At 37.3% G+C, this 12940-nt stretch overlaps 1 protein-coding gene across 1 annotated transcript in view; it reads right to left on the bottom strand.

Moving 5' to 3' along the window:
- Positions 1-216: 216 nt before the first annotated feature.
- The window catches only part of MALT1 (MALT1 paracaspase), a gene marked incomplete at its 5' end in the record, with an annotated part of 51960 nt that continues 39236 nt past the window's right edge, over positions 217-12940 (bottom strand). The window contains 7 exons of the mRNA XM_023752595.1: positions 217-825; positions 1860-1985; positions 2845-3002; positions 5969-6118; positions 7835-7962; positions 8754-8828; positions 9577-9754. Of these exons, the coding sequence (XP_023608363.1) occupies positions 385-825; positions 1860-1985; positions 2845-3002; positions 5969-6118; positions 7835-7962; positions 8754-8828; positions 9577-9754 (1256 nt within the window). The remainder of the gene's footprint in view (positions 826-1859; positions 1986-2844; positions 3003-5968; positions 6119-7834; positions 7963-8753; positions 8829-9576; positions 9755-12940) is intronic.

Below are 12940 nucleotides of genomic sequence, written 5' to 3'. Positions count from 1 at the left end.
CTGCTGATAAAATAAGGTTAAGCTTGATGATCACTGGTTCTAAAAACACAATGACTTATTCTACAATAATGCCATTCCCACTGTTCTTATTTTAGAGTGGTCAAAATGAAAATATTTTTGTTATATACAAGTAAACTGATATACATCCATACCTCACTCTTACAGAACAAACCAGCCAATTCACAAAACCTTAAAAGAGAAAGGAGGACGAGGAAGTCTGTGGTTAAATAATATAATTGCAACATCTCAAAGTCCTGAGCTTGCTGTGAAACAGCTGTTATTTTCCCTCTCTACATACACATACGTGCTTTTCCACCTCACTTTCTATAAGACTGTGGCATATGATGCATCTAGTAATTCTGATAACGTTCAAAAACAAGGAGGTCACTTTTCAGAAATCCTGAGCCCATCAGAGAAGTTAAATGGTATTTCATCAGTTGTCTCGACCGGCACGTTACTTCTAACAAACTGACACGAATAATGGTGTGTACGATGACTTGAAATAAATGCATCTGCAGTCCGGCTGCATTGACAGCTATCCGACGGTACGGCACTACTTGAATTACCAAGATGTGAATGGTAAACACCAAGGAATGAGTCTTGAGAAGAATGATAATGTCCAGCTCCCACTGAGGTGGATGTAGAACTCTGGTAAGGGCCACTGCACATAATACAAGTTTGAAAGCAAGTCTTCCTTCCTGAACCTCGGTGGATGTCTAGTTTAGCAATGAGAGGTTTCCCAACATTCACTTCCTGCTTTTCCTCTATGGTATCTTCCAATCCGGAGTACTGATATGATAAGCATACTGTGAAGATCAGATGTTCCTGAAAAGGAAAAGGAGTAAGTATATTCAAACAAGTATAGAAAAACCAAGCAACAATGAAAATCCACTCACACTCCCCTTCTCCAGGTTCCACATACTCAGGCATCCTTTACACCTTCCCTACATGAGAAAGGCCGGCTATAGTCTTCTCATTTCCCCTCAATCAATACTTTTAATTCATATAATTCTAGTTCTTACTATTAAAGTAGTCAAAAATCACAGAGATCCTGTGTTATATTGCTGATGAACAGTGAAAAGGTATATTCAAAGCAGTGGGGCTTCAGAAACTTCCCCTTCTCTACTGTTGGAGATGATGGGGGTAATCCTTTAATGAAACAATAGTCTGGCTTTATACCCAAGCCAAAAGGTTATCTGTTTTTAAAATATTGTGAAATAATAATCCACAATTATAGGTGGTGTAACTAAATCAGAAAATGGGCTGATTTTCAAAGCTCAAAGGAGAATATAGATTAGCTATGAACAGGGTGACAACAGGTTATGTCTGTTGTCTTTCTGCAAATGTCAGTAGGGCCCACTTCATTCCCTAAGTTTTGGCTAACATATCCAATGGTCATGCAGCTATGAATACATTACAAACTCAGGTTTGGCAAGGATATGCTTTTATGAGAAAGCTCAATCATACAGAGGTAGTGATATATAAGTTAACAAGAAATGAAAAATAGATAAAATAACTTCTGATTCTAATTTGCTATTTGTTTTGTAGAAAGTCATGGAACTAGGAAATAATTATTTGAAAATGCTGAGATATTTAAAAGCAGACTAAGCTCTATGTCTCTAACTTTTCAGCAACATGGAGGGTAGTCACATATACTCTCATGTGAAAACCCTCAGGCTGTCATCAGAAACTGAATATAATCTGAAAAGGGTCACTGCTAAGACTCACTGTATATCAGTTATCTCTACTTTACTTTCATACTCAATGAAGCAGCACCTCCTATACAAAGATCACATGCCCAAATAAATTTTTGCTTTCATAAAGTTTTCTGTTAGTTATAAACAGGAAAAAATAGTAACCTTTAATTTTTGCAGTGAACTGAGTCTAGTGTAGAGGCAATGCTTGGGAAGCTCCTTTGACACTAAATAGCTGCCGGTTTCTTCAGGTGTCCCTTTATTTGCATCTTTTGGATCAATATCTAGGTCCTGTGAAAATCAGTGAATGTTATTAATGAAATCACAACATTGTCTATGACAATAAAAATCTTAACAGGTCTTGCTCTCTCATGAATACTGGCCTAAGTAGGTAATCATTTATCTAGGACTAAAGAAACAATGTTCTAGGAATAATAGGAATCTTAAATTTTGTGCTGGTACATTTAAAATGTTAGCTCTAAAGGATAGATACTTTCAAACGATCTCTAGAAACACTTCTTAACCCACTCAAGGTTCTTTTTAAGTTTGAGCCCCATGTAGTGGCTCCTGGATTCTCTCCTTCCTCGTTCATCACTTTTGGGAAGGGGTAGAGAATTTATATGACTCGTATATTTAAGAAGAATAAATGGATACACCAAAGACTGCCTTTCCCTTTATCTTCTTTTAGAGCAGCGGTTCTCAACCTGTGGGTCGAGACCCCTTTGGGGGTCGAATGACCCTTTCACAGGGGTCGCCTAAGACCATCGGAAAACACATATATAATTACATGTTGTTTTTGTGATTAATCACTATGCTTTAATTATGTTCAATTTGTAACAATGAAATTGGGGGTCACCACAACACGAGGAACTGTATTAAAGGGTCGCGGCATTAGGAAGGTTGAGAACCATTGTTTTAGAGCCAATCTTTAGACATTTCTAAACTTGACAAATTTAAGGTATGCTGGCGATTCATTTTCAAATAATATGACCATTGTTACTAAAATTCAAATAAGTATTTACATATGTTCTATATATGTATACATATTTCTTTTACATTTACCATCAACTTTAAATTTTCCAAAATTTAGTCTTTAGTAATGAGGATATGTCATTAATTTTAAATAATAATAAAAAAAGGAGAGCCTTACAAGCGGAAAATCGGTAACATAGGCATCGCACATTATTATATCCGGTGGTTTGTGGACTATACTTGTGTAGATTATCATGACGTTGGAAAACTCAGCCGCAAATCCTAACTGAATCTGAACACCACATTGAAATTTAAGACACATACTTTCAGGAAGTTCTGAAAAAGAACAATAAGAGTAACAAATATTTAAGGAGTGCTTGGTAAGTTTTCTGATGGCAAACAGCTAACAAATATTCTTTCTTTTAAAATTTTATTTTATTTTTGACAGTATTACAGACACCTCCCATTTTCTCCCTTTTTGCCCCCTCCACCGAACCCCTGCCCCACCCCAGGCCTTTCCCATGCTACTCTCTGTGTCCATGGGTTATGCATATATGCATGTATGTTCTTTGGTTAATCTCTTCTTGTCCCCTTACCTCTACCCCACCCCCGCCCACAAAGGTCTGTTATTCTGTTCCATGCATCCATACCTCTGGACCTATTTTGTTTGTCAGTTTATTTTGTTACAAATATTCTTTATAGGGCAAAATACAGTTAGAACACTTTCTTTTGTTTAAAATTGTTATATAATTAACAAATTGCTTGAAGATATACACAATTAAAGAAAAAGAAAAAAAACAAAAGCCCAATATTCTGCTGGTCAAGTAAATAAAAATCTCTCATTCACTGTTTTCTTATGGTTCTTGTCCCTTCACATATATAATTTTTTATAGTGGTAATAAAAAATATGCATACAGTTGTAAATATATTTTTCCTGTAGCTGCAATTTTCATGAAAATAGCATTTAAAAATTTTTTTTAACACCAGTCCATCATGGTTAATCTTGGATGTTTTTATTGATTTTAGAGAGAGAGGAAGGGAGAAGGAGAAGAAGGAGAAGAAGAGGGGAAAAGGAAAGGAAGGAGAGAAACAGCAATGTGAGAGAGAAACATCGATAGGTTCCCATAACCTGGGTAAGTGCCCTGACCAGGAATCCAACCTGTGTGTGACCTTTCAGTGCACAGGACAATGATCAACCAACCGGCCAGGTTGGAAATAGTTTTTAATAAAGCATATGTCACTCAATGTTTTCTTACCTTTAAAATTTTGCTACTGCTAAATATAGTATTTCTGGGCTTTATTGGTTTTGTATCGTAGTAATTTCTTATATATATAAATTCTTTAGGATTGTTGGATATAACTATTTGATGGTGCCTCACAATTGTGACAGTTTTCCATTTACATAGAATATAACTATAATATAGTTTCTCCACAACATTTCCACAAGGTAATATTTTCAAAAAGTTTGCCTATTTGATGGGGTTAAAAAAAAGAACTATGTCAACATAGATTTAATTTTCTTTTCTATAATGACTATTTTAGTTTGTTATTTTCTACATTTGTTTCTTAATTACTAATATATTCTCAACTATGTGAATTGTTGAATTTGCATTCTTTAATTATTAAGGGGGGTCTTAATGTTTTAATTTTACTATTTTGCATGAGCTCTGTGTTATAAAAAATTATCTACTTATCAAATTTGTTACAAATACTTTCTATCTGACCTTTCAGTTTCATTTTATAAAAAGGTTTTGTTTACTGTTGATCTTTACTACTATGATTTTGTTGTTGATTAGAGATTTCTTGAAGGAAGAGAATAAATTTCAATTATCCAATTATCTGTAATGTCAAGATAATTTATGGCATTTTACATTTTAATATGTTAATTTACCCAAAAATATATTCTCATATATTATAAAAAATATATTATATAGGAGTTCAACAAATACAATTATTTTCAATTATCCATAAAGAGGGATTCACAGCATAGATATGTGGACATAGAAAATCCCAAAATCTTTATTTCAGTCAATAATTTAAACTTACTTTTTCACAAAATCACAAAGAATTACCAAAGGTAATTAAGTTGCAGATATGAATGCTACCTCACCTTCCTTTTCTCTTCATCACCAATCCACTTACTCATTCAAGTGTCAAAGACAAAATGCTCAATGATATTTATGGGCAGATAGTATTTGCAGACCACCATGTGTGTCTTGTTACATGTGTGATCTCATTCAATATCAACAGCCCTATCCAGTAAGTACTATTTCTTCTACCCATTTTATAGATAACATGTTTATTAAGTGGTAGAGATAGGATCAGAACCCAGACTTGTCTGAATTTTGAAACAGAACACAACAGTTCACATATAAGACAATCTAAGAGATGGCACACGAGGTAAATTGAAAATTATTTTTTAAACTAGAGGCCCAGTGCACGAATTCATGCATGGGTGGGGTCCTTTGGCCTGGCCGGCAATTGGGGCCGATTGGGGCTGGTCGGCTGGGGGGAAGGACCATGGGAGGTTGGCTGTGGGAGCGCACTGACCACCAGGGGGCAGCTCCTGCATTGAGCGTCTGCCCCCTGGTGGTCAGTGCGTGCCATAGCAACTGGTCGACTGGTCTTTTGGTCGTTCAGTTGTTCGGTCGCTTAGGCTTTTATATATATAGATGATTATATTCTAATTTTGCCAATGGTGAAAATAGTGAATTAAATACTATACTATTTCCAACACCAAATAAATCAATGTAATATCTGCAACCAAAACATTTGTTCAGTTTTATATTTGTCCAATTGGCTAAATTATTTTCACTGCAAAATTGGGAGGGCCCTGCCTGGTGCAGCTCAGTTAGTTTTGTTTCGCCAAAAGGTTGCTGGCTTGATTCCTGGTCAGGGCACATGCCTGGGTTGCAGGCTTGATCCCTGGTAGAGGGTGTTTAGGGGGCAGCCGATCAAAAAAAATTTTTTAAATATATTTTTGTTGATTTCAGAGAGGGAGAGGGAAAGAAAGATAGAAACATCAATGATGGGGATCAAGCCTGCAACCTGGGCATGTGCCCTTGACTGGAATCAAACCCGGGACCCTTCAGTCCACAGGCTGACGCTCTACCCAGGTCAGAGCCAAACCAGGTAGGGCTGATAAATGTTTTGATGTTTCTCTCTCTCCCCTTTCCTCTCTCTTTAAAAATCAATACCTTTTTTTTAAATGGGAGGAAAGCTGTATAATTAGGAGGAAAAACTTTATGATTTAATATAAGCACATTCTAGAAGGAGCTCACAAAAAGCAGCCTTTGCTGTACCGTGTGCCTTGGCCCACTGGAGGTTCCGCACCAGAGACTCTGCAGAGTACGCGGTTCCTTGTATTGGATCAGTCAGTGCTCTCTTTTCAGACAAGCTACTTCGAATCTCTAGGGCCTGTTTGCCTTTGGTGAGATGGCATTTACCCATATCTAAAAGATAAGAAGTAAATATTATTTTTTAGAACATAATCCTTCCATTACCTTTTAAATACTTAGGTCAAGAACTCTCCCATACATTAGGTTATGTTCTCAATAGCATTTATGCTCAACCAATATTTACTAAGCACCTAAGTGTGTCAGGCATGGCTAGGGTGTGACAGGGAGCAAACATAAAATTACTGAACCGCTCGCTTCTAAAGGCCCCTCTCTAGCTTTTATCTCCTATAATTCTAATAATGCACCCTTACTAGTAATATTCTAAGCCTTGAAATTCACAAAGAGCTGAAAAGTATATTTCTTCACTGAACAATACTAGGCTGAGAAATAGATTTAGTTAGTAAACATGACTACACATCTATGAGAAAGTTAAGATATCCTGTCTTTACCACAGATTTATTTTTAACAAAGGAAATTATGTGTTAAAACCACCAGCAGGGTTAAGGCACCGCCACTGCCCGCCGGCCATTACCCCAGGTACTGTGCATCCTCCCATGCACATTTCTACTCAGGTGGAGGTGTTGGTAAGCAGTGTGTGTCCAAGTTTTAGGTTCTGAACTTAACACAAATGTTATGCCATATATATGCTTGGTATATATCATATATGGGTGAACTGATGCTTTTTATTAAGTTTTTAAAATAGTTAAATTATATTTAAAATACAAAATTAGAATAAACCATTTTAAAGTTTCTGAAGCACCTTCATAGATCTGTTTGAAAATAACTGACATACTTTCAAAGGCTTTTTTTTTTTTCAGCAGCAGCAACTTTTCTTCAAATAAGAGCTTAAATAGAAGCTCAATATGTAAAACAGATAAAAGCAGAACTTATTTGATTGAAGGAGGTCTGAGCCCCAGCTGTCTATGTTGAATGGGAAAGTGGTTAAGTCAAGTGACCCAGCTAACAGGCCTGCACTGAGAAAAACATGACAATAAACAAATGTGACTAACAGCTGTTAGTGAAGCATTCAGACACTTTATATTCAAACTGCCATCTTTGGAACATGAAACTCCAGTAACTAGTTTGCAAAAGAATTGCCTTCTTTTTGATACGGCTTATAAAATGATATTTCAAAAAATACATGTCAATCTACTGGTGTAACACTTCCTATTTAGTACCTGACCCAAGCACAGCATGTACTGGGCTGACAGGGAAGGGAGTGGAAGGAAATGAAAGACCTGGTGTTAGGTCTCTAGGATCATGTCCTTAACACGTTAAGTGCCATGTCAGTCACTGGTGACTGAAACGGAAAGGAAGACAAAACAGGCTTGGCGCTTAATGTGTTAAAGCAAAAATTTAAAACCACTAAGTTCATCAAGAAAAAAAATGAACCCAGTTTTTTTCCACTAGGGCCTCAAAATTTCTGTAAAGTTTCATCTGTCTGATGCTGAGAGAATGGTGGTTGAATAAATCTTTTGCAAACAAATAAACTTGGCAGCATGAGGCACTAGGCATAGAAACAAGGTAAAGAGCTGTGAGGATCAATTTTTATTCATTTCTCATCATGTCTGGGGTCAGCCTTGTAGTTCAAGTAGCGCTGCACAGGTGGCATGTGGCTAAGTCAAGAGAGAAGGAAGGAATTAAATAGGAGTGTTGCTGAGCATGACATTAAAAATTATTTTATAAAATAAGTATTAATTCCAAACCTGCACAATAGGAATAAAATAATTACCACACAGAAAACCCTGAGTAGCTTTCTTTTTATTTTACCTTCTGCAACTTCATCCAGTAACACAGTAATTTTCTTGTCTTCCAATAATCTGTCTTTTAAAAATTTCATGAAGATTCCATTTGCCAATCCAGAATGCTGGATTTCAAAAGCTTCTGCTCCTTGACACCTTAAAAACAGCAAAAATAAAAAATGTTTTCAAAGCAAACACTTACCATGTGGGGTAAATACTGATGAGCCTCAATTGCTTCCCTGCCTCTTGCATGATATCCTAACTAAAGAGTTAACCTCTACACAGGAACTAAATGCTTTGGTGCTTAGTAAAAAGAAAGGTGCCAAGATATGAAGTGCTAAAGTAAGTTATTTAAAATTGCTATAAAAAATATCAAGGAGACCTAACCAGTTTGGCTGAGTGGATAGAGTGTCGGCCTGCGGAATGAAAGGTCCCAGGTTTGATTCTGGTCAAGGGCATGTATCTTGGTTGCGGGCACATCCCCAGTAGGGGTGTGAAGGAGGCAGCTGATTAATGTTTCTCTCTCATTGATGTTTCTAACTCTCTATCCCTTTCTCTTCCTCTCTGTAAAAAATCAATAAAATATATTTAAAAAAATATCAAGGAGCCCTGGCCAGTGTGGCTCAGTTGGTTGGGTGTCGGCCTGCGGAATGAAGGGTCCCAGGTTTGATTCTGGTCAAGGGCATGTATCTTGGTTGCGGGCACATCCCCAGTAGGGGTATGAAGGAGGCAGGAGACAGATGTTTCACTCTCACATCGATGTTTCTCTCTGTCCCTCTCTCTTCCTCTCTCTCTAAAAATTAATAAAAGTATTTTTTAAAATGTTAAAAATATTGAGGAGGAAAATTAATTCCTATATGTCTATGGATATTTCTAGGCTTCTATTCTACAATAAAAAAATAACAAAGAATAAAGGAATCTTAAATATAAACAAAAAAGTTTCTTACGTGGCATATCCAAACACAATGTTGGCAGTGACTTTCAATGCATCCAAGATTGGAATGGTATCATCGTAGTCATTTCTATTTAAAAGGTAGGAGGGGAGAAGGCCAAATACAAAGGTAAAAAGTTAAACAGCATTTTTAAAAAGAGCACAAGTAACAATGTAATAAAAATATAACACTATTCTACTATATATAATTAAAAATTATAGATTCAAAATTCCTTTATCCAAACACCTACATATCTACCAAAACTAACCCAGGGCACCTACACTGTTGAGACATCTTTTCTCTTGTCAGTATTTACACTGGAGTTACATTTGAACTCTGAAATTGGATTTTGGCTGGCAATGCTCAGCAAGCAAAAACGTGCGACTCTGAGAGGCATCATCATTAGTTCCCTTCCTTAGTAACATGGGCGGACAGATGGGATCTGGTTCAGCTAAGCCCTCTGGATCTGCAAGACCAGGACTGACTAGAGTGAGCAGCGCCCAGCACTAGGGGTGCTGTTTCTATGAGTTCCCAGAGGAATAACTGCAGTGGCCTTAGAGGCGTCTGAGCAGCTGCACCATTCGTAGAATGAGTAAATATCCAGACCCTTCAGTTCTTTACTTTTGTCCTACAGCAAATAGGAAAAAGTTAAAATAATTAAATACACACAGAGAAAATATAGTTTCCTCTAGTTTTCTTCTTAATCAGCCTCGATCTATACTCTACACTTCACAAACTTAAGGGGTTCTTAGCACGTGCAGGTTTGCCATAGATGTAATTTGCCAAGGTTGATGTTTAACCCCAACAAGCTTCGTTGAATAAAGATGAGACAGCTTACCTTTTCCTACACATGTCCAACAGGAACACATTGAGCCCCGTTTCTTTTTCTTGCATCAATTTCAGTATGTTTTGCACACACAGACAGTTTTCAGACCTATATGGATTTGGAGCATCAATAGGAACCATAAAGCTGTTCCCAAAGTTTTCATAACCATGTCCCGCATAGTATAACAATCCTGAAGAGGGGCAAAAGGGGCAAAAGTTAATTCTAAATCATGCTCTGAACATGTATGTAGCGCTCTTTAAAAAGTATAACTTTTATTTTCTTCAAGTTAATGCAAACTTAAGAGTTTCCCAGTTATAAATACAGTTAATGTTAACTAAATGCGCATTGAAAATTATTTTGGCAACAGCCTTCATTTTGGTACTGTGTTTTTTGCCCATTCATACAATTGGTTTATTCAATTCTTTCATTCATTTAGCAGATCAGTATTTAAAGGGAAGACTCTGTGCCAGCCACTGTCCGGGCTTCAGGATTACTAACAGAGACAAAAAACCCTGCTTTCATGAAGTGGCAATCTTGAGAATGCAAACAAATAAATACACGTATGACAGATGGAGAAAAAACATGTTCCACGGAGAACTATAAAGCAGGGCAGGTGAAAAGGAGTGTGGGTTGGGGCACACTCCTATTTATCTGTTCTATTTTGGGTAGTCAGTGAAGGCCTCCCTAATATGGGGACATGTGAGCAGTCCATGGTGGACAAGCTAAATATTAGGGGCAGCACATTCTAGGGATCAGGTGGAGGAATCTCCAAGTGAGAATGTGCTTCACATGGGGACAGTTGCAAAGTCGTGTGGATGAGTGGTGTGAGCTGGGGACGAGCAACAGAAGTTTAGTACTGTATTTTATTTTATTTGTTAAATATATTTTTATTGATTTTTTACAGAGAGAAAGGGAGAGGGATAGAGAATTAGAAACATCGATGAGAGAGAAACATCAATCAGCTGCCTCCTGCACACCCCCTACCTGGGATATGCCTGCAACCAAGGTACATGCCCTTGACCGGAATCGAACCTGGGACCTTTCAGTCCGCAGGCCGACGCTCTATCCACTGAGCCAAACCGGCTAGGGCTTAGTACTGTATTTTAAACCAACATCAACATGCTGTCTTGAAGCATGTTTTATTTATTTATTTATTTATTTATTTATTTATTTATTTATCTATCTATCTTTTCTTTTTTCTTTATTGATGAAGGTATTACATATGTGACCTTATCCCCCCATTCCCTCACCCCCCACTTATGCCCTCCCCCCCCTGGTGTCTGTGTCCATTGGTTAGGCTTATATGCATGCATACAAGTCCTTTGGTTGATCTCTCCCCCTTATCCCAACCCTCCCCTACCTTCCCTCTGAGGTTTGATGGTCTGATCGATGCTTCTCTGACTCTCAATCTGTTTTTGTTCATCAGTTTATGTTGTTCATTATATTCCACAAATGAGTGAGATCATGTGATATTTATCTTTCTCTGACTGGCTTATTTCATTTCAGGCATTTCAATACAATTAGTAAGGGTTCTGATAATATGAACAACTTTTTCTAAGAAGAGCAGGGAAATCTGATTTCACGAATTATTACTTCTTTTATGTTATGATATATAAATATCATTAATTTTTCAGCTAGAGTCTCTTGAAGTAAAATCTAAAATTTGGGTTAGTTTCAGAAATCAATAGATGAGCCATTATTTCTTTACTGAGAAATGATACTATGAAAACTGCACCCAAGAACTCTAAAGATTTTCTTGAAAAGAAGTTTGTTTTAGCTGTAAAAAAAGACAACAAAAATATCAGGATGGGCTGCCTTATAAAAATATTTGAGAGAAGTACTTGTGAAGACATATCCCTTAAGCATACAATCTCTAGAATCCACTAATTTTGTTCTCTTAGATTCTGGAATGAGACTTCTTTATATAGTATTCTAAAGTTAATAGTAAAAAGGCCTTTAGATAGGGAACAAAAACACCAATATAGTGGTTACAGGCCCAACTCCAGCAGAGAATGTGGCTTTGAACACACACACACACACACACACACACACACACACACACACACGCAGGATCCAGGTCTTCTACTTAAACTCTTATTAAAATAACGAAAATGGTTCTTTCATATGACAAAACAGACAACACATTAATTCTGTATGGGTTTAATTTAGATCTCATGTGTACCCTGAATATAATCACGTAGGTACTGCAGGAAATGAAAAAGAAAAGGAAGACAAAGTTCTTGTCCCCAAAGTTCTTGCAACTCAGTCAGGCAAGCTCATGTTGTTAAACAACAAAGGAAATTAGCACATAATTATTACCATAAATTATTCGATCAGGGAGGCCCTGTATGATATGAGTGAAGCACAGAGAGGAATGTAAGTGTGAGGGGTAGTAAACACATGAACTTGGGAGAAAGAGTACAATCTGGAAAGGCAGAGGGAAAGAGGTATAGTGCAGGTAGGGAGAACAGCAGCAAACAGGGCTTGGACCTGAATGACAGCTAACAGGAAGAATACTATTTTGGCAAGGGATTAAATAATCATACATGAAAGTAAGAGCACACAGATAGGGAGCATTTTAAAAATTATGACAAAGGAAGTGGGTTTCATTCACTAAGCAATGAAGATCAAGCAAGTGAAAAGACAACCTAGAGCAGTGGTCGGCAAACTGCGGTTCGACAAACTACGGCTCACGAGCCACATGCAGCTCTTTGGCCCCTTGAGTGTGGCTCTTCCACAAAATACCGACTTCTGCGCATGGGCCACGAAGTTTCAATCGCACTGTACATGCGCGCCTGCATGTGGTATTTTGTGGAAGAGCCACACTCAAGGGGCCAAAGAGCCGCATGTGGCTCGCGAGCCGCAGTTTGCCGACCACTGACCTAGAGAATAGGAGAAAGTATCTGCAAATCATATATCTACAAGTACAGCTTGTATCCAGAATACATAAAGGGCTCTTATTTTCAACAATTAAAAGGACAAATACCCAAGTAAAAAATGGGCAAAGGATTTGAATAAACATTTCTCCAAAGAGAATATACAAACGGCAAATAAGCACATGAAGTGATGCCCAACATCATTAGCCATTAGGGAGATTCAAAACAGAATAAAGGTACCACTTTGCACTTCTTAGGATAGTTATAATAAAAAAGACTGGCAATAACAAGTGTTGGCAAGGATGAGGAACTGGAAACCTCATTGATTTCCGGCAAGAATATACAATAGTGTGGGCAAGTTGGAAAGAGTTAGGCAGTTCCTCAGGAAGTTAAACTTAGAGTTATCCTATGATTTAGCAATTCCATTCCAAGTTACCTAGCCAAGAGAACTGAAAACATGCCCACAAGAATGTGTATATGAATGTTCACCGCAGTATTAT

The sequence above is a fragment of the Myotis lucifugus genome, unplaced genomic scaffold, assembly GCF_000147115.1.
Source record: "Myotis lucifugus unplaced genomic scaffold, Myoluc2.0 scaffold_36, whole genome shotgun sequence".
Classification (NCBI taxonomy): domain Eukaryota; kingdom Metazoa; phylum Chordata; class Mammalia; order Chiroptera; family Vespertilionidae; genus Myotis; species Myotis lucifugus.
This window is presented reverse-complemented; position numbering and strand designations above follow the sequence as displayed.